Here is a 21124-nt window from a genome sequence, read left to right as displayed (position 1 = left end):
GCGGGGCCCCGCAGACAGCCTCTCCGTTCCTTTCCAGAAGTTCAGGAATTCCTCAAGGGTATAGCCAACCTCAGACCTTCCAAGGTCCACAGGTATCCATCCTGGGATTTGCCACGGGTTCTCCATTCCCTCACGCAGGCACCATACGAACCCCTAAAATCGGCGTCCCTCAGGTACCTATCCTTTAAAGTAGCATTCCTGGTGGCTATTACCTCTGCCCGACGCATTTCGGAGCTGGCTGCCCTCTCAATCAGGCAGGACCTCTGCCAATTTCATCAGGACAAGGTAGTCTTGCGACTGGACCCCACCTTCTTACCCAAGGTCAGTTCCATGTTCCACAGAACCCAAGATATTGTCTTACCTTCCTTCTGTCTCCAACGGGACCATCCCTTGGCAATTAGATGGCACACCCTGGATCTCATCAGAGCGCTGAGGATCTATATCCAACGCACAGGACCCTTTCGGAGGTCAGAAGCACTTTTTATAGCCTATCACCCCAGAGTCATGGGTACCAAAGTGTCTTCAACAGTGATTGGCCGTTGGATCAGAGGGACTATATCTAAGGCCTACGAGTCGGCCTCCCTTTCAGTTCCAAGGAACATCACAGCGCATTCCACCAGGAGCGCAGCCACCTCGGCCGCTTGGGCGACTCAAGCCCCGTTGGAGGAGGTCTGCAAAGCAGCCACTTGGGCCTCGCCAAATTCCTTCATCAGGCACTACAAGATTGACTCTTACGCTTCAGCGGACGCTGCCTTCGGCAGAAGGGTACTCCAATCCGTTATCTCTCACGATAGCAATCTAATCCCACCCTAGGGACCATCTATTGGGTATGTCCCATGTGACTGCTGGACCCGCTCCTTCAGTACGGAGAATAGGCGTTGATTGCTTACCTGAACGCCTCTTCTCGTACGGTGAGCGGGTACAGCAGTCACTTCCCGCCCTTGTATGTGTCTTCTTTACCTTCCTATAACCTTTCTTCCTCTAACAATGAGAGTTGAACACTACAGAGCTTCACAGCTGAGCCTAGTCTATGGATTCGCGAATTCTGGGGAAGGGGCGGATCCAGCAAGCTTTTTTAATACTAGGCTCAGTTCCACCGGATTGGACATGAGCAACCCATGTGACTGCTGTACCCGCTCACCGTACGAGAAGAGGCGTTCAGGTAAGCAATCAACGCCTATTTCCTTGTGTCCCACCATAGTCACAGTGAAGCAAAGCGCTACATACGCTTCGTCATATTTCCTTGTCTTAGCTTTTGGGTATTCATTCATTCATTCATTCATTCATTCATTCATTCATTCATTCATTCATTCATTCATTCATTCATTAGATTTGTATGCCGCCCCTCTCCGAAGACTCACAACAATAAAGCATAGTACAAATCCAATTATTAAAACAGTTTAAAACCCTTAATGTAAAAACAATCGAACATCCCAAACATACCATTCATAAAACGGACTGGCCCAGGGGAATCAATTTCCCCATGCCTGACGGCAGAGGTGGGTTTTAAGAAGTTTGCGAAAGGCAAGCAGGTGGGGGCAGTCCTGATCTCCGGGGAGAGTTGATTCCAGAGGGTCGGGGCCACCACAGAGAAGGCTCTTCCCCTGGGCCCCTCCATCTCTTTCCTCCTTTCTTTTCTTCCCTGTTAAATATTCTTCCGTGGTGTCTCTTAAGGGTTTGTTATCCGCACTTTGTATCTCTTGCTCTTTGAACACTGAGCACATTGTTATGTGTTGTGTGAATGTTTTATTGTTATTATAAAAATCAATTAAAAAGTTAAATTAAAAAAATGTATCTTTTGCTCTGTGCTCTGTGCTATTGTTCAGTAAAAAACCCACTACCAGTGGCAAAAAGAGCACGTTCCCTGAGGTCATGTGCCCCCTGGCATTGTTTTGCATGCCCCCCAGGGGGGCTTGCCCCACTATTTGAGAAACACTGCTCTAGAGAGTGGTACTCATCTCCGTTTCTTTGCTGGGAAAGCCAGCATTGTCCAAAGACATTTTCCATGCTCATGGCTCTATACCAGGGGTGTTTAACTCATGGCCTGTGGGCTAGGTGCATCACATGTGGGCCACCCCCACCCCTGGGTTAACGAAGGGGAAAAAAATCACAATATGTCATGTGACCACAATGTGATGTCCCGGGTTTGACACCCTGCTCTACACCAAACGCTCATGGAGCACTGTTACCCTCTCACCGAAGTGGTACCTATTGATCTACTTGCACTTGCATGTTTTCGAAATGCTAGGTGAGCACGAGCTGGGCAGGAATGGGAATTCACCCCATTGCATGGCACGTGGGTCTCAAACCCAGCTTGCAGCCTTCTAGCTGCCATGCTCAGGGTCTTTAACTGCTGAGCCATTGTGTCCCCTCTCCCACCTTTCCCTAGGAAATATGTTCACTTAAACAGCAAGCCTGCCCACATTTCCCCCCGCCTTTTAATCTCTAGAAACCAAGGCAGATCAATTACTGCTTTATTTTTCCTCCTCCTATTACAATCCTGCAGATTGCTGAAAATGAATCTCTAAACTGGTTGTGGGGTTGGGATTCTGTTCTGCATCCCCAGCTACCAGAGTAACTATCATTAGCGGATCTCCACACCAGCCTCTATTTAAAGACACCTCATCTGCTTTCATCTTCTGTGCCCTCAGGCTTCAGTCTTTGGTGCAGTGGCATCCACAGATAGAGCGAGCTTTATCTTAACTGTAACCTTGTCATTGGGATGCACCAACTCTATCACATTCCTTTTGATTTTGCTAGCAGAGGCTCCTATCTCAAATAAGACTTCAGGACAAGCTTTAGATTAGGTTCTTTAGGTTTATGTTTTCTCTCAATGGCTAGCTAAATCAAAGCATAAACTTTCTACACATAAGAAGAAACAATGGCCCCAACTGTAACTTTCAAAGAAAGTACGGTGAAATGTGTACCATATATATCACAGATTTGAGAAGGGACTTTTTTTTTAACTGTGTTTCACTTCCTTTCTTCCTCTGTTATCCCCTCTGTTCCAATTTAATCTTGGACTTGTATTTGATCCACCTTTGGCTCCAATAATGATTTGAAGTTCAGAAAACTGTCCAGGAATGGATTTGTTCAGAACTCTCATCAATCATGTGCTGATTCTGCAAGAGAAAACGATGACCCCGTTTTCTAGTGTGGAAAGACCAGGTGCTAAATCTCATTTTTCTTTTTAAAGTCCTAAGGGGAGGATGACTGATGATCAAACACTCTTTGTTCACCATTAGAAATGTGCTCCGGGACACTAAAACAATTTCTGCACTGCTATAATATAGCTTCAGCTATACCTATCATTTTGTAACCCCAAGTCAAAGCTAGAAAATAATTAAAATACATGTTTGGTCCCCAGGTCTACTAGTATAGAACTGATGGGCTCTTAATTATTTTCACAGATAATTTCTGTCAGTTGGGATAGATACACGAAGTTCATTCATGTTCCTTGGTTGCTTATCCTTCAATCTTCTAGCCCTCTTGGCATCAAAGGATGAATTCCTTGCCTTCATTTTTCAGTTTCAGGTGCAGGGCCTGAAACTGGAATTTGTCTTCTAACAACAAATAATACTTGACAGTTTGCTTTCTTCCCTAGTGTTGTGTCTGTGTTCCCCCAGACGTCAACACCAACTAAAAAGAGTAGCCAGACACGCTGGTAAAAAGCAAAGTCATTTTATATCTTTGAAAACAAACACAGAGAACAAAAACTGTTCTTACAAACTGGAATGCTATGAAGCTTCACAGAAGAGTCACGACGGCCAGACAATACAACAGGCTTCTTGCTGGCACACACACCACTGTAGATAATAAAACCCACGCCTCCCCCAAGTTTTCAGCCTTCGAGGCCACAAGCCAGGATCAGAGACGCCAAGGATCGAAGCAAGGTCACAGGACTCCCAAAAGATAACTCTCCACAATACAGGAAGGGCGGGCCTGCCTTTTCAACCTTTCTGAGGAGAACCACACGCAAGCCCAGCTGTTGCCTATTAGGGATGGAAGTACCTGGCTAATTGTCCCCTTCTTTGTGCTGCCCTTCTCTGCCTCATATCTATGATGGCTTGTGCGTTCTCATCTAAAGACTCCAGGCTACTCGCTGGGGAGAGCTCCCCCCCGGGGGTCTCAGGCTGTTCTCCCTCCTCCTCGTCCTGACATTCCTCTTCCCCGTCTGCCTGGTCCTCCTCCTCCTCCTGTTCCTCGTCCTCCCCCTCTGATCATGGAGCCGGCAGAGTTCCAGCCGTTCCCTGAGGAGCCTCAGGCTGAATCACACCTAGAAACCTTTTCTTTATTGTTTCTTTCTGTTACATAGACGCTACTCCGTGTCCTGTGGGGTTTGGGACGATAAGATATTCCAATGACAGTGCCAGGAGTATCTTTGCTTGATTGAAGTGTCAGTTCTGATTACTGCAATAATATACTCCAAACTTGTTACCTGTGTTTCAGATTGTCCTTCACCAAAGGCCATTTTCCAAAGATGGCAGAATGTGCACACTTCCATTATGAAAATGTGGACTTTGGCAATATACAGGTGAGAATGTTAAACTGGGTTAAACTGTTACATGGGTTGTCATGGAGCTGCCTTGCCTTTAGCACATATTTTCTAACCTCACCTAAAGGTCCTGTACGTTTATTTTCTGCCTGTTTTGCAATCTTGTGTTGAATTTCCAAACTTCCTGCTTCCACAGTGATTTATGGATCAGCAGGCTCTGTTATACATGCCCATTGCATCACACACCCTCATTCTCTTTTGAATCCTTAATCTTTCCCTGTATTTGAATGAAAATCATAGAATAGAATAGAATTTTTATTGGCCAAGTGTGATTGGACACACAAGGAATTTGTCTTGGTGCATATGCTCTCAGCGTACATAAAATAAAATATACATTTGTCAAGAATCATGTGGTACAACACTTAATGATTGTCATAGGGGTCAAATAAGCAATGAAGAAGCAATATTAATAAAAATCTTAGGATATAAGCAACAAGTTACAGTCATACAGTCAACATGGGAGGAAATGGGTGATAGGAATGATGAGAAAAACTAGTAGAATAGAAGTGCAGATTTAGTAGAAAGTCTGACAGTGTTGAGGGAATTATTTGTTTAGTAGAGTGATGGCGTTCGGAAAAAAAACTGTTCTTGTGTCTAGTTGTCTTGGTGTGCAATGCTCTGTAGCGACGTTTTGAGGGTAGGAGTTGAAACAATTTGTGTCCAGGATGTGAGGGGTCAGTAAATATTTTTCATTTCTATTTTCATAGTCACTGGGGAATGATAATGAAATTTTGCCCCGTTGCTTCATAAATAAAACCAGTTCCCTTATTTTTTATTTATTTTTTTATTGAATTTTCAAAAGGACAAGCAAGGAGCTACCATTGCTCCTCTTGTCGTAGAAGTCTAACTAATACAAAAATATAAAAAATCCTAACTATGATCAGATCCAAGCAGAAATGTCATACACGTAAGTTACATTCTTGTTAAATTTAACTCTATATTTTTGATATTAAACTTATTTGTTAAAGGAGACATCTATACTGAGTTATAGGGCTGGCAGGGACCTTGGAGGTCTTCTAGTCCAGTCTGCCCAACACAGACATCCTTGTACCAGACTCAACAAACAGTAGCCCAGTTTTTTCCTTGAAAAATTCCAGCGACGGAGTATCTCACAACGTTAAAGTATCTTCATACTAAAACTAGTGTTAGTAATAAGAATCGGCAACCCGATTGATGCAAAAGTGATTTAAATGGCTTATGTAAAATTCAGTCTAAAAAGAGAAAGCAGTCTTATAAATCAGGGGTCCCCAAACTTCAACTCCCAGAATTCTCCAGCCAGCTCTGCTGGGAATTGAATTCTGGGAGTTGAAGTTTACAAGTCTTAATGTTCCCGAGTTTGAAGACCTCTGTTATAAAGATTATCTATTTTTGGTTATTCTTTATTTTATCCGGAACCGCCTTCTACCGCACGAATCCCAGCGGCCGATAAGGTCACACAGAGTTGGCCTTCTCCGGGTCCCGTCGACCAAACAATGTCGTTTGGCGAGGCCCAGGGGAAGAGCCTTCTCTGTGGCGGCCCCGGCCCTCTGGAATCAACTCCCCCCAGAGATTAGAACGGCCCCCACCCTCCTTGTCTTTCGCAAACTACTCAAGGCCCACCTTTGTCGCCAGGCATGGGGGAGTTAAGATATTCCTTCCCCTAGGCCATTACAAGTTATGCATGGTATGTTTGTGTGTATGTCTGGTTTTTTATAATTAGGGCTTTTAGTTGTTTTATGAAATTGGAAATAAATAAATAAATAAATAAATAAATAAATAAAGAAAGAAAGAAAGAAAGAAAGAAAGAAAGAAAGAAAGAAAGAAAGAAAGCAGTTGCTTTAGCTTAAGTTGGTAACAAGCTCTATGTTTTTAAATGAGCACATGGATAATAACTTTAATAAAGACCTGATCAGGTTTTGGTAGTTGAAATGCTGAGTGTTAGGCAGACCCATTAAAGTGACACTGGACAAACCTCTATCATTTTTCCCCTTCCTGTTAGATATACTTTAGCATGTGTATTTTTTTTAAAAGCCAGTTTTTCAGGCTAAGGCTGGGCCCAAAAGTAGCATAGCTTTTAGTGATTTGTAATGGGTTGCACACTATAGAGAAAATGGCAGAATTAATCAGAGACCACCATGCAAGAGAGATAAATAAGCCTGTCCTATCAAAATAATTTCTAAATTAATAATGCTGGTATGTAATAAGAGGCTATATTTATTAAAATACCATTAGCCGGCCCTGTGTAAATTTTAGAACATAGAGAAGTGATTAAAACAATTCGCTGACTTAAAGAAGAAGTCACAATCCAACATTGATGATAAAATAAATGCCCATGTATTTATTCATTAATGGTGTGCATGGGATTGGGGTGGGGGACTGAGCCATTTTACCCTTGCTGAGCAGAATAGGGGGGGGGGGAACATTGTTTCAGAATGGTAACAGATATTGACTGCTGAAACTGTGGATTAACCCTTCTACTTTTGTTCCTTCCTTTCCTCTCCTTTTATTTTCCTGCTTCCGATGGAAGTGAAGGAAAGGGTGACTTTGTGTGCCAGAGTTGCTTGTTATGACCTTTAAAGCCCTTCATGGCATTGGACCAGAATATCTCCGAGACCGCCTCCTGCCGCACGAATCCCAGCGACCGATTAGGTCCCACAGAGTGGGCCTTCTCCGGGTCCTGTCAACTAAACAATGTCGGTTGGCGGGCCCCAGGGGAAGAGCCTTCTCTGTGGCGGCCCCGGCCCTCTGGAACCAACTCCCCCCGGAGATTAGAACTGCCCCTACTCTTCCTGCCTTCCGTAAACTCCTTAAAACCCACCTTTGCCGTCAGGCATGGGGGAACTGAAACATCTTCCCCTGGGCATGTCTAATTTATGTATGGTATGCTTGTGTGTATGTCTGTTAGTATATGGGGTCTTTTTTAAATCTTTAATATTTTAAATTGTCAGATTATTTATGATTTGTTTCCACGTGTTGTGAGCCGCCCCGAGTCTTCGGAGAGGGGCGGCATACAAATCTAAGTAATAAATAAATAAAATAAATATAAGAGAACATTGATTGCCAAATAAAGTGATGGTTTTTTTTTTCTAAATTGGGAACTTTATTTCATAGGCAAGTAATTTGAGTGAGTTATTTGATGAATATAATGTCATATGACCAGTATACAGGCACATGTGACACAAATGTAAATATGCAAATGTAAATTTATTTATTTATTATTTATTTATTATTTAGATTTGTATGCCGCCCCTCTCCGCAGACTCGGGGCGGCTCACAGAAAAATACAGCAATTCAAACAAATCCAAATATAATTTAAGATATTTAAAAAGAACCCCATTTTACTAACAGACATACACACAAACATACCATGCATAAATTGTACATGCCCGGGGGAGGTTTCTCAGTTCCCCCATGCCTGACGACAAAGGTAGGTTTTAAGGAGTTTACGGAAGGCAGGGAGAGTAGGGGCAGTTCTAATCTCTGGGGGGAGTTGGTTCCAGAGAGTTGGGGCCGCCACAGAGAAGGCTCTTCCCCTGGGGCCCGCCAACCGACATTGTTTAGTTGACGGGACCCGGAGAAGGCCAACTCTGTGAGACCTAATCAGTCGCTGGGATTCGTGCAGCAGAAGGCGGTCTCAGAGATAATCTGGTCCGGTGCCATGAAGGGCTTTATAGGTCATAACCAACACTTTGAATTGTGACCGGAAATTGATCGGCAACCAATGCAGACTGCGGAGTGTTGGTGTAACATGGGCATACCTAGGGAAGCCCATGACTGCTCTCGTAAACTCCTTAAAACCCACCTTTGCCGTCAAGCATGGGAGAATTGAAACATCTCCCCCTGGGCACGTTTAATTTATATATGGTATGCTTGTGTGTGTGTCTGTTAGTATATGGTTTTTTTAAAAAAATCTTTAAAATTTTAAATTGCTGGATTACTTATGATTTGTTTCTATATGTTGTGAGCCGCCCCGAGTCTTTGGAGAGGGGCGGCATACAAATCCAAGTAATAAATAAATAAATAAATAAATCTGTACCTCTGAAGTTGCGGAAGAGCGTCGCATGGTTGTCTTATCTCATTTTTCTTCCCCGCACACGAAAAAAGCTCCTTTTAGCAGACCTAAATGCGGAGATATGAGCTTCTTCAATTATTGAGACCCTAAGCGATTGTGACTCTATCATGTCTTTCTCACACCTTTTGTCTGAAAGCCAACTCGGATGAGTCAAGATAGACTTTTTCTTTCCCTTTAACAAATGCCCATAACTGCCCCTGTTATCATTTTCTTAATATCTTGACCCCAGAGGGGACATTGGCAACTGGCCAGTGTTTCTTCATTGTTCCAGGGAGAACCTGTCTGAACGCTTGACAATATTTCTAAAAAAAACCTGCTTACCAGTCCAAAATGAAAAAACGAGTGCTGAGATACGTTGATTTTAATACATCAGCCTATATATCCTGGCAGAGGTATAAAATGCTTGCTCGCAGTGTGAATCATGTTGAATTCAATTTGCAAGAAGATAAAAGGACCAACATATACAGTTTATACATGGTATGTTTGTGTGTATGTTTGCTTTTAATAATGGGGTTTTTAGTGTTTTTTAAATTATTAGATTTGTTCTTACATTGTCTTTGTTATTGTTGTAAGCTGCCCTGAGTCTACGGAGAGGGGCGGCATACAAATCTAATAAATAATAATAATAATAATAATAATAATAATAATAATAATAATAGTAATAATAATAACAACAACAATAATAATAACAACAACATGCTGTAGATTTTCGTTTGCTAGAGCTGAGGAGTAATGTTTTAGCAACTGCATCATTTTTGTATGAAAGATATCTGGTTGATAAGGTTAGCGACTTGCTAATGTATCTATTCAACTTTGATTAATTATGTTGATTTATCAAATGAGCTTGCAGGGTTTTTTTGGGTTTTTTGCTGGTGACAATATTAACTCTGGAGTCCTTGGAGATTTCTGAGGTTGGTTGTTTACAAACACCACATCCCCTAGCATTGAAGATACTACCTAGTCAGGTAATTCAATGTCTTCAAACAAACAACCAAGCCTAGAGAGCACCAAGGATACCGCAGTCTAGCCCTGAGCTACATATATTCTCTTGGAATATTAGCTTTGCACTACTATTAATACTAGTTTTTTTCTGATCATTCCTATTACCCATCTTCTCTCACTTATGACTGTATGACTGTAAATTGTTGCTTGTATCCTTAAGATTTTTATTAATATTGATTGTTTCTTCATTGCTTATTTGACCCCTATGACAATCATTAAGTGTTGTACCTCATATACAGATATATATTTTCTTTCATGTACACTGAGAGTATGTGCACCAAAGACAAATTCCTTGTGTGTCCAATCACACTTGGCCAATAAAGAATTCTATCGGTTAATGAAAAACAAGCTATCCCTATTTAAAAAATTATATGTAGGAAGCAGGTAATGGTGACATGGATTTTTGTTTTTGCTGTAAAAGGAAGGAAACATACCTTTAACAATATGTTGTGTCTGAACTGGGACACTCTTATATTCTATGGGCTTTTTTAAAAAAAAATCTGGCTGGTCTGTCTCTTTCTCTCTAGCATCTTAGCAACAAAAGCAGAGTTGTTGGCATTCCCCAGAAAGTTGGAGGGTGGGGGGACCCCTTGTGCCATTCTTTATATATTTCACTTGACCTAATTTCTCTTCGTCCCATAGAGAAAGTAAGATTCTTTAATAAACAACTTCACGTTGGTTGGGCCTCCCAAGTCTCCTGGCACCTAATAAGCAGCCCTCAATTTTCACCAATGTAAGAAGAGCTGAGAATTTAAATTACCCCTCTCCTCAATGTCAAAGGATTGGAGCGTGTGCAGTTTTGTAAGAAAGAGATTTGCTGCAAAGCAGTAGGGTAGAGACGGGGAAAATAATTTATTTCTAGCATTATCAATGTTTCCTTTCTCAGTGCTCAGTAAATATATGCAAGATGCAAGGAGATCCTGTTGAAAGCACAATTTGACTCCGTCAGATAATGTCACACTGTTATAAATAATTCTTCTTTTATTCTTGGCTTGTAAGTATTGCGCTCGGAGAAATGGCTGTTGAAAAGGGCCCAGCGGTATAAAAGGCAGAAAGCAGCAAAGAGGGAACAGGAAGGATGAACATTCCAATACGTGATGATACTGCAGAAAAAAAATGCAGTCAAACTCGATCATTTAATTTCATTGAATTCATTTGAGATATTTCCGCACGGAATTCATTCCTTGCTTCCTCAGACAGCAATTTTAATATTTTCTGATGGCTTAAAAAGGAAGAACTTTCATTTTGATTGATTGATTGACATTTCTCTCTCTCCATGTATAGACTCTGGTTATTCTTAACAATTGCAGTACATTTCATTCTTAATTGCTTAGAAAACCGGTGATGTCTAGAAATGAAGGATGGTTATATCTGGACTTATCCGTAGGAGTGTGATTCATTTTGTAGTTGGGTCAAAAGGACTACAAATAAAATGAAAGTCATAGAGGAGGGAACGGAACCAACTATTTCCTAATAATGCTTGGGCACATCCATCCCTTTGTCCTTGTTCGGCCTACATGAGGTCAATCAGAAATCAGGTGTAAATAAGTACAGGTAGTCCCCGGGTTACATCATCCCTGACTTACGATGTTTCGTCGTTACGACATCTCCCGGCAGAGCAGCTCCATGCTTTTATTACCTCTCTATCCTGTTCCCCTCCCCTTAAAGCAGGCCTCGCAAGTCAGCACCGCACCATACAACTGGCAAGCTTTCCATGGTGGGGGGGGGGGGGGAGAGAGACAGCGAGCTGTCGCGCTATTTACTCCTCCTCATGCCCCAAGTTTTGGCGACCCGGTGGCAGCAAGGCCTCCCAAGCGAATGTGTGCAAGGCAGCGCCGGGAAGGACCGCCTGTTAATCCCCCTAAGCCGCTGCTGTTCCCGCCGCCTCCGTTCGAGTGAGAGGTCCAAAGCAAAGCAGCCTGGTCAATAGCGGGGTGTATGCGTGAAGAATTTGTGGGAAGGGTGGGGGGCTCGGCCCTCTCCTCCTCCTCGGGCGGTGGGGCTTACCGAGCGAGTGTGTGCGAGGCTCTGCCCACACCGCCTGCTTGCAGCGCCAGAAAGCACCTTGGCTAATTTCAGAGGAATGCTGAATTCTCTGTTGCTCACTCAAAGCCACTGCTGCCGCCTCCGTTCGGGCGAGGGGCTTTCCGCGGTGGGCGGCCTCGGAGGCTGCAGCAATGCAGCCCGGTCAGTAGTGGGAGGGGTGAAGAATTTGTGGGATGGGTGTGGGGCTCGCCCCCCCTCCTCCCCCTCGGGCGTTAGAGCAAAATTCCAACTTACTCGGAAATTCGGCTTACGACACCCCGTAGGAACGGATCGACGTCGTAAGTCGGGGACTACCTGTAGTTTTTTGGAGTATGAGATGCACCAAAGTATAAGACGCAGCTGAGGAAAATGGGGGAGGGGGGATTCTGTCTACTCAGGTATTCATCTGGCTAGTCCTTAGCCTGGTCATCTTCAGCACCTTTGTTTTGAGGTTGGGGATGGTTGGGGCTATGCTTTTAAAGCACAACTGATCCTCCATTAAAGCAGGCAAAATGGGGAAAGGAGTAAGAGAAAGCAGCTGCTGTTCTAGGGTAGCCATTCTGGGCACCACACGAGCGTTTGGAGGCTGAAAATGCAAAGTGCGGAGACCAAAACCACAAACTATTGTCAATGTCAATCTCTGCAGTCAGGAAGAGGATGCACGGAGGCTGAAGGGTAGGGGCTGGCGAGTGGGCAGAGCTACATTTGCAGTATAAGACGCACCCATATTTTCAGCCTCTTTTAGGAGGGGGAAAAGTGTGTCTTGCAGTCCAAAAAATATAGTATATGCCATCCACACAACATAATTGCATTGCTTTTATTTTGAAGGCAACTGCTTTTTTTATATATATATATATAAGGGTATGCATGTCTACACACCTTCACAGTAATCAAAACCACATAATTTACTGCTTTTTATAAAGCGAGAAAAAATTAATATTGAGTTTCTGTGTTAAATTAATATTAGGTTTCTGTGTTAAAATTAATATTAAGTTTCTGTGTTAGCAAAAACTTCAGAAGAGAAGGATTTAGGGGTAGTGATTTCTGACAGTCTCAAAATGGGTGAGCAGTGCAGTCAGGCGGTAGGGAAAGCAAGTAGGATGGTTGGCTGCATAGCTGGAGGTATAACAAGCAGGAAGAGGGAGATTTTGATCTCCTTATATAGAGTGCTGGTGAGACCACATTTGGAATACTGTGTTCAATTCTGGAGACCTCACCTACAAAAAGATATTGACAAAATTGAACGGGTCCAAAGACGGGCTACAAGAATGGTGGAAGGTCTTAAGCATAAAACATATCCGGAAAGACTTCATGAACTCAATCTGTATAGTCTGGAGGACAGAAGGAAAAGGGGGGACATGATCGAAACATTTAAATATGTTAAAGGGTTAAATAAGGTTCAGGAGGGAAGTGTTTTTAATAGGAAAGTGAACACAAGAACAAGGGGACACAATCTGAAGTTAGTTGGGGGAAAGATCAAAAGCAACACAAGAAAATATTATTTTACTGAAAGAGTAGTAGATCCTTGGAACAAACTTCCAGCAGATGTGGTTGGTAAATCCCCAGTAACTGAATTTAAACATGCCTGGGATAAACATATATCCATCCTAAGATAAAATACAGAAAATAGTATAAGGGCAGACTAGATGGACCATGAGGTCTTTTTCTGCCATCAGACTTCTATGTTTCCATGTTTCTATGAGCAGAATTCAGCTCAGTCTGTTGGTTTGGCCCTCAATAACAGTCCATGTTTCCATGTGGCTGTTTGGGAAAATTAATTGCCCATCCTTGAAATAGACTGAGGCCAGTTGATCTCAGATTATAGGCAGATTGACACAGATGTAGTTGACCAAACCTGAACCATTTGGGGTTGCCATCTTTAAAAAGAACAAGTAGTACAGTACAGTTTTATATAATCTGACTGAGCTAATTTCCACTAGGGCATGTGGCTGCATTGGGCAATTTTCACATGCTCTTAAAATTCATTGCCTAGTATTAATCCATCTTAGATTTCATTGGCATATGGATCTTTGTGACAACTTGGGATCCAGAGGGAGCTGTTGCTGGCCCTGCCGGATAATTTCTTGGCCTCCACTTTCTCAATCTACACTGGGATCCTGCCTGTTGTGGTTAGCTCTGGCCCAGCTCCTGCCCCAAGGACTGTGGATGTTTTGCCCCCCCCCCCCCCCGTGGAATCTGCTGATGAAGGCTCCTCTGACCAAAAAGACATGAGTGACAGGGAGGAGGAGAGTGTGGCAGACAGCTCAGAAGGAGATCAACTATCTAGCTTCTCCTTGGATTCAGAACAAGAGTTAATGATACAGCCACGCAGGTGGAGAGCGATGCATAGGCAACAACAACAGAGATTATTATCAAAGAAAATGAGGCCACCTGTGGTTGGGTGGGGCTGTGGTAATTAGTGAGGCTGCTGTAAATAGCAGCCTGTGGGTTTGGCCATTGTGGAGGATTATCTGATCCTTGTGTTTCGTGACTGCTTTACTGACTTTGACTTTTTGTGTGCTGATTTTTCCCTGCTTTGAAACTAAACCAGAACAAAATGTGTTTCACTTTGTGAAAGAAGGAGGACTATGAATTGCCTCACAGCTGCAAGCTAAGTATCACAGAACTGATAAGGGACTTGTACAAATTACCAGTTTGTTTGGAGACGAGTGCTCTTTGCTATCCCAAAAGAGGGCTTGGTTCAAGTGAATTTTCATGATAAAGAACATTGTTTTGAATTTTCAAACGTGTGTGTGTCTGAAATTTGTACCTGTGAATTTTTGGGAGGATTCTACCAGAGAGCCCGACAGAACACTGCCGAAGTTCTGAATGGTATACCTGATCCTTCAGATGAAATATAATGCCATCTGTGATCGTGTATAAATGTCTCTTCGGATCGATATCTGTTCTTGTACTTAATAGCAGAGCTATCTCATCTGGATTAAGCCTTACCCTGTTTTTTTAAATTAGTTCCAAACCCACTTCCTAAAATATTTCATGAATACTGCAGACTTCCTGCTTCCTGGGATGAAGAGCAAGTTATGGTTGGCATTTCATCCTGAATGTCCAGATGGGGATGGATGTCTGTAAATGGCACAGATGGGCACCAGATAGCAGGTGAAACTAGTATAGCAGTCTTTCCATTGCACTATTTAAAAAGAGGAGGGGATCATTTCCATAATGATCTCCATTTGTATATCTCGAGATGCCCAGAATATCCTACTTTGTTTTGCTCAGCGATTATCAGAATAGAAAATGTGTTCTTCCTTCAGTTAGCAAAGAAATGCTTACTGAATCACTTTCAAAGTAAGGTTTTTGTGATGCTTTTGCTTTGCGTGTCTCTATTCTAATGTATATTTAGGGAATTGGAATACATGATTTATGTTTCCGCATCCAGCAGAAAATATTCTTTGCAGTATGCTGCCATCTAGTGTTGAGAAAGCAGATAACTGTTCCATAGAACTAACTTAGATTTAAGATCTATTTGTTCTGTAAAAGAAGTTAGTCATGGGTTTTGATCTACTTTTGCAGAAAGAGAAAGGATGCTGTAATTAATATCAGCACAATCAAGTTAATATAAGATTTCAGTTAGTATTTGGAGACTAAAACAGACTGAAATGGACCCAGAATAGATTTCAGGTACCGGTACTAACATAAAAACACACAGATTGTCCTCAATTTCCAGCCACAATTGGGATTCCAATTTCTGTCATAAGTCACCATAACTTGGTGTTATAACAATTTTTACAGTGGGTTTCTTTTAATAGCAAATCATGCAGTCATTAAGTGAATTCTCTTCCCCAATGGAAGGTGATGTTGGGGTTTGTTTTTTGCCTAAAATCAGCAAAAAACTTTGCAATTTGCAATCAACTGACTGTAGGATGCTGCATCCAGTGGTAAATGTGAATTGGTTCCAAAAAATACTGGAATTGAGATCGCATGACTCTGAGGATGGTGTGACGTCAGAAGTCCGTTGACAGTTTGTAAGTCATTTTTTCGAAGGACCATTGTTGTTGTTTTTTAATAGTTGCAAGTTGAGAATCACCTGTATGGATATAACTTTCAAGAAGGCAGAAGTTACTATAGGAAAGTCATGCTGCTACTCACCTTTTATAGACCATTAAAAACATCAAGGGTTATTAAATAAGTGCTGGACCTACAACTTGTTTTGGGTTTTATGGGTGACTTGAGAGGTAATTGAAGTCAGGCCAGTAGGTTTTTTAGGTATCACCTTTTTTTTGCAAGTAGTGTTTCACAGAAAATAAATGTAGATAAATAAAATAATTAAATAAATCAAATAAGACCCTATTTTATATTTTTTTGAACCCTGAAATAAGTGCTTGGCCTTATTGCCATGTACTCAAAACCCCAATTAGGCTTATTATCAGGGGATGTCTTATTATGGGAGAAACAGGGTAGCAATAGCTTTACAGCCCTCTCTAAGCAGTTTACAGAGTCAGCATAGTGCCCCCAACAATCTGAGTCCTCGTTTTATTTAACCTTGGAAGGGTGACAGGCTGAGTCAGCTTTGAGCTGGTGGGAATCGAACTTCTGGCAATTGGCAGAATTAGCCTGCAATACTGCATTCTAACCACCGTGCCACCACAGGGCTCATACAAATAGGAGTCCTCGGAGAAGGATGACATATAAATCCAATAAATAAAATAAAATAAATAAATATATACCGTAGCAGCCTGTGAGGCTGAAATTGTCTCACTTTTCAGAATTTTTTACACATCAGCCTGATCGGCTGGAGAAACTCAACCACGATGGCTGATTTTGGGCTTCATAAATATGTTAACTTATTTCTCATTAATATCATTATACAGTGGTACCTCTACTTATGAACTTAATTCGTTCTGTGGCCAGATTCTTAAGTAGAAAAGTTTGTAAGCAGAAGCAATTTTCCCCATAGAAATCAAATGTAAAAGCAAATAATGTGTGCGATTGGGGAAACCACAGGGAGGGTGGAGGCCCTGTTTCCTCCCAGGAGATTCCTAGAGAGGCCCCACGGAGGCTTCTCCCCGCTTTTTCCGGCCCTGTTTCCTCCCAGAAAATTCCTAAAGAGGCCCCACAGAGGCTTCTCCCCACTTTTTCCGGCCCTGTTTCCTCCCAGAAGATTCCTAGAGAGGCCCCACAGAGGCTTCTCCGTCCCTGTTTGTTCCCAGGAGATTCCTAGAGAGGCCCCACGGAGGCTTATCCCTGCCTTTTCCGGCCCTGTTTCCTCCCAGGAGATTCCTAGAGAGGCCCCACAGAGGCTTCTCTCTGCCTTTTCCTGCCCCGTTTCCTCCCAGGAGATTCCTAGAGAGGCCCCACAGAGGCTTCTCCCTGCCTTTTCTGGCCCTGTTTCCTCCCAGGAGATTCCTAGAGAGGCCCCACGGAGGCTTATCCCTGCCTTTTCCGGCCCTGTTTCCTCCCAGGAGATTCCTAGAGAGGCCCCACAGAGGCTTCTCTCTGCCTTTTCCTGCCTCGTTTCCTCCCAGGAGATTCCTAGAGAGGCCCCACAGAGGCTTCTCTCTGCCTTTTCCTGCCTCGTTTCCTCCCAGGAGATTCCTAGAGAGGCCCCACAGAGGCTTCTCCCTGCCTTTTCCTGCCTCGTTTCCTCCCAGGAGATTCCTAGAGAGGCCCCACAGAGGCTTCTCTCTGCCTTTTCCTGCCTCGTTTCCTCCCAGGAGATTCCTAGAGAGGCCCCACAGAGGCTTCTCTCTGCCTTTTCCTGCCTCGTTCCCTCCCAGGAGATTCCTAGAGAGGCCCCACAGAGGCTTCTCTCTGCCTTTTCCTGCCTCGTTTCCTCCCAGGAGATTCCTAGAGAGGCCCCACAGAGGCTTCTCCCTGCCTTTTCCGGTTACAATTTTAGAGGCTCAGGTTTGTAAGTGGAAAATGGTTCTTGAGAAGAGGCAAAAAAATATTGAACACCCGGTTCTTATCTAGAAAGGTTCGTAAGTAGAGGCGTTCTTAGGTAGAGGGACCATTGTATGTGAATGAGGCCACGGTGTCCTCCTTGTGCCAGGGACTTTTCTCAGAGTTTTATTCCGTTATCATTGCCCTTTTGTTGGCATCCAGTCAACCGCTTCCCCCCCCTGTTGACCCTCCTAGCAACATGCCTCTCTAAAATGATCCTGGCTCTGGGGGACACGGCAAGGCCCATGGAAACATCTTGAATGACTTCCAGGGTTGGTTTTTTGTTTTTTTTTTGCAAATTAAGTCTCTCAAGGCCTGTACACAGTTGCTGAAGCTGGGCTGCATTTGTTCTGGCAGCTGCTCTGCTTTTCCCCAGAAGGAGCGATTGGGATATGGGCAACTGCATGAATTAATTGGTTTGAGGAAAAATAATTGAGGGCCTGCTTTGACCTCAACATTTATTTTCCCCAAAGCTTTCTGTGATCTTGAACAGCTACCCCCCCCAAAAAATAAAGGGAAATGTAGATTGCCTTTTTATCCATGGTAGTAAGCTGCTTCTGCTGGCCTCTCTCCCTCCCTCTTTCTCTCTTTCCCTCCCTCTTTTTCCCTCTCCCTCCCTCCCTCTCTTTCTCTCCCTCCCTCTTTCTCTCTTTCCCTCTCTCTTTCTCCCTCTCCCTCTCTCCCCTCCCTCTCCCTCCCTCTCCTGCCCTCCCTCTCCCTCCCACCCACCCTCCCTCTCTTTCTCTCCCTCCCTCCCTTTGTCTTCCCCTCCCTCCCCCCTCTTTCTCTCTCTTTCCCTCTCTCTCCCTCCTTCTCTCTCCTCCCTCCCTCTCCCCTTCTCTTTCTCCCTCTCCCTCCCTCTCTTGCCCTCCCTCTCCCCTCCCTCCCTCCACCTCTCCCTCCCTCTCTTTCTCTCTTTCCCTCCCTCTCTTTCCCTTTCCCTCCCTCTCTCCCTCCCTCCTCTCTCTCTCCCTGTTTCTCTCTCTTTCCTTCCCTCCCCCTCTCTACCCCTCTCTCTTTCTGTCTCTCTCCCTCCCTCCCTGTCTCCCTCCCCTTCCCTCTCCCCCCTGTCTCTTTCTCCCTCCCTCTCTTTCTCTCCCTGTCTCCCTCTCTCTGTCTCCTTCTCCTTCCCTCCCTCTCTCTTTCCCCCTCCCTCTCTGTCTCCCTGTCCCTCCCTCTCTCTTTCTCTCTGTCTCTGTCTGTCTTTCTGTCTAATTATATTTGCCTGGGTCACATGACTGATTCAGTTTATCACCTTGAAGCGATCTTTGCCTATTTTGCAAGCTTCAGGGTTAACTTTGGAGGTGATGGGCTTCTGGCATTGTTCCTTAGAATACCGGTTTCCATAGTGATGAGGAGGATGATAATTGACCACAGGAACGATCCAGAGAGCCTTTGCACTCATCCTCCTGGACCCTTGTGATGGAAATCTTCTATTGCTGTAGGTGGGAGTCAGTAGCTGGTTGGATGCAGTTGCTGGAAAGGGGTTTAAGAGTTTATTAGCTCTCAGAGATGCATCTTATTCAGCGGCAGGAAGCAAAACAAAACCACTCAGACTGTAGAGAGGGGCCACCGGCAATTTCTCTTTGTCTGTACAGCCACAGAAATCATAAATTGGTCATCACATCAACATTGTTGTCACGGTGATAGGCAGGCATACATCCTGCATCTTACTTCTACATGTTGCTTTGCATTCATTATTTTGCTTATCTATTTTTCCCCCTCGGGTCCAGTCCATGCTTTTCCCCCTCAGTGTTAGGAGTCATATTAATAAGCAATTTTGGTTGATACCTTTCAAGGGTAAAGATGATGGTCAATCATGCCCTGCAGACACGCTCAGACGGATGCATCATCCGGCTCTTCCTCCTTTAAAGGACCATATTTATATGGCTGATGAAATCTGAATAATATTTCCTGTGGGCTGGTGCCTGGGCTATAATTTTCTCTTATGTGGAGCAAGTTTTCATGGATAAAATGATTTATGGAGTGTTTACTTGCATATGTATGTATATATGCCTCCATGCTTTTTACTTCATTTGGCTTTTAACATCTCTTGCAATTTTTAGCATCTATCATTCTTTATTTTGGGGATGGCTTTTATACTTTTTAATGTGTTTATCAATTGTTTTTTAAAGCTGTGTGGGATGCCAACCTGTGAGAAGATAGCTTATCAATTGGTTTCCTAAATAAACAATCCCGTGCTTTTTACGTCATTAATTAAGTAATTAATTAATTAATTAATTAGATTTGTATGCCGCCCCTCTCTGTAGACTCGGGGCAGCTCACAACACAATAAAAACAGTTCCTGACAAATCTAATAATTTACAATTTAAAATTTAAAATAGTTATTTATTTATTTATTTATTTACTTATTTATTTATTTATTTATTGGATTTGTATGCCGCCCCTCTCCGTAGACTCAGGGCGGCTAACAACAACAATAAAAACAGCATGTAAATCCAATACTACAACAACTAAAAAACCCTTATTTTAAAACCAATCACACCTACAAACAAACATACCATGCATAAATTGTAAAGGCCTAGGGGGAAAGAGTATCTCAGTTCCCCCATGCCTGACGACAAAGGTGGGTTTTAAGGAGTTTGCGAAAGGCAAGGAAGGTAGGGGCAGTTCTAATCTCTGGGGGGAGCTGGTTCCAGAGAGTCGGGGCCGCCACAGAGGAGGCTCGTCCCCTGGGGCCCGCCAACTGACATTGTTTAGTTGACGGGACCCGGAGAAGGCCCACTCTGTGGGACCTAATCGGTCGCTGGGATTCGTGCAGCAGAAGACGGTCTCGGAGATAATCTGGTCCGGTGCCATGAAGGGCTTTATAGGTCATAACCAACACTTTGAATTGTGACCGGAAATTGATCGGCAACCAATGCAGACTGCGGAGTGTTGGTGTAACATGGGCATACCTAGGTAAGTCCATGACTGCTCTCGCATCTGAAGTTTCCAAACACTTTTCAAAGGTAGCCCCATGTAGAGAGCATTACAGTAGTCGAGCCTCGAGGTGATGAGGGCATGAGTGACTGTGAGCAGTGAGTCCCGGTCCAGATAGGGCCTTTGGCTTTCAACGTCTCTTACCGTTTTTAACATCTATAATTTTTCATGTGTTTATTAACTGTTTTTTAATGCCAACCTGAGTCGTGTGTCTGTGAGAAGATGGCTTATCAGTTGGTTTCTTAAATAAACAATAAATTGCAGTCAATAACAAAAATGCAAGATGAATGTGAAGCAAAGTAGATTATGTAGAAGTCGATGAAGGCATAAAATCAGTAGCGATAAAGTAAATTATATATAGGTTATAAAGAGAAGTGTCATGCAGGTTAATATGAAATGAGCAGACAGCATAATGTTAATATTGTAATATCTTGCAAATAGGTAACATTAATATTACAAGGCACATTTCCTTAGGAGAGAAGGAATCAAATGACTGGACAGAATAAATAAAAATAGCTTTCAACAGGACTCTTTTCATAAATGACAAAACATTTTCTCTTGGTTTATCATTTGTATCCCCCTTTTAATTTAAAACTTTGGCCATTTTTCCTTTGTACATCGTGTAAAGATTGCTTTTTCAAATCATT

General features: G+C 43.1%; 1 protein-coding gene across 3 annotated transcripts in view; it reads left to right on the top strand.

The window, feature by feature from the left end:
* The window catches only part of ARHGAP32 (Rho GTPase activating protein 32), a 265471-nt gene that overhangs the window by 111175 nt on the left and 133172 nt on the right, over positions 1–21124 (top strand). For all 3 annotated transcript variants that reach the window (XM_070765689.1, XM_070765693.1, XM_070765690.1), the window contains exon 4: positions 4450–4534. In XM_070765689.1, coding sequence (XP_070621790.1) covers positions 4450–4534 — 85 coding nt within the window. The remainder of the gene's footprint in view (positions 1–4449; positions 4535–21124) is intronic.

Source organism: Erythrolamprus reginae, chromosome 12 (genome assembly GCF_031021105.1).
Source record: "Erythrolamprus reginae isolate rEryReg1 chromosome 12, rEryReg1.hap1, whole genome shotgun sequence".
NCBI lineage: Eukaryota > Metazoa > Chordata > Lepidosauria > Squamata > Dipsadidae > Erythrolamprus > Erythrolamprus reginae.
This window is presented reverse-complemented; position numbering and strand designations above follow the sequence as displayed.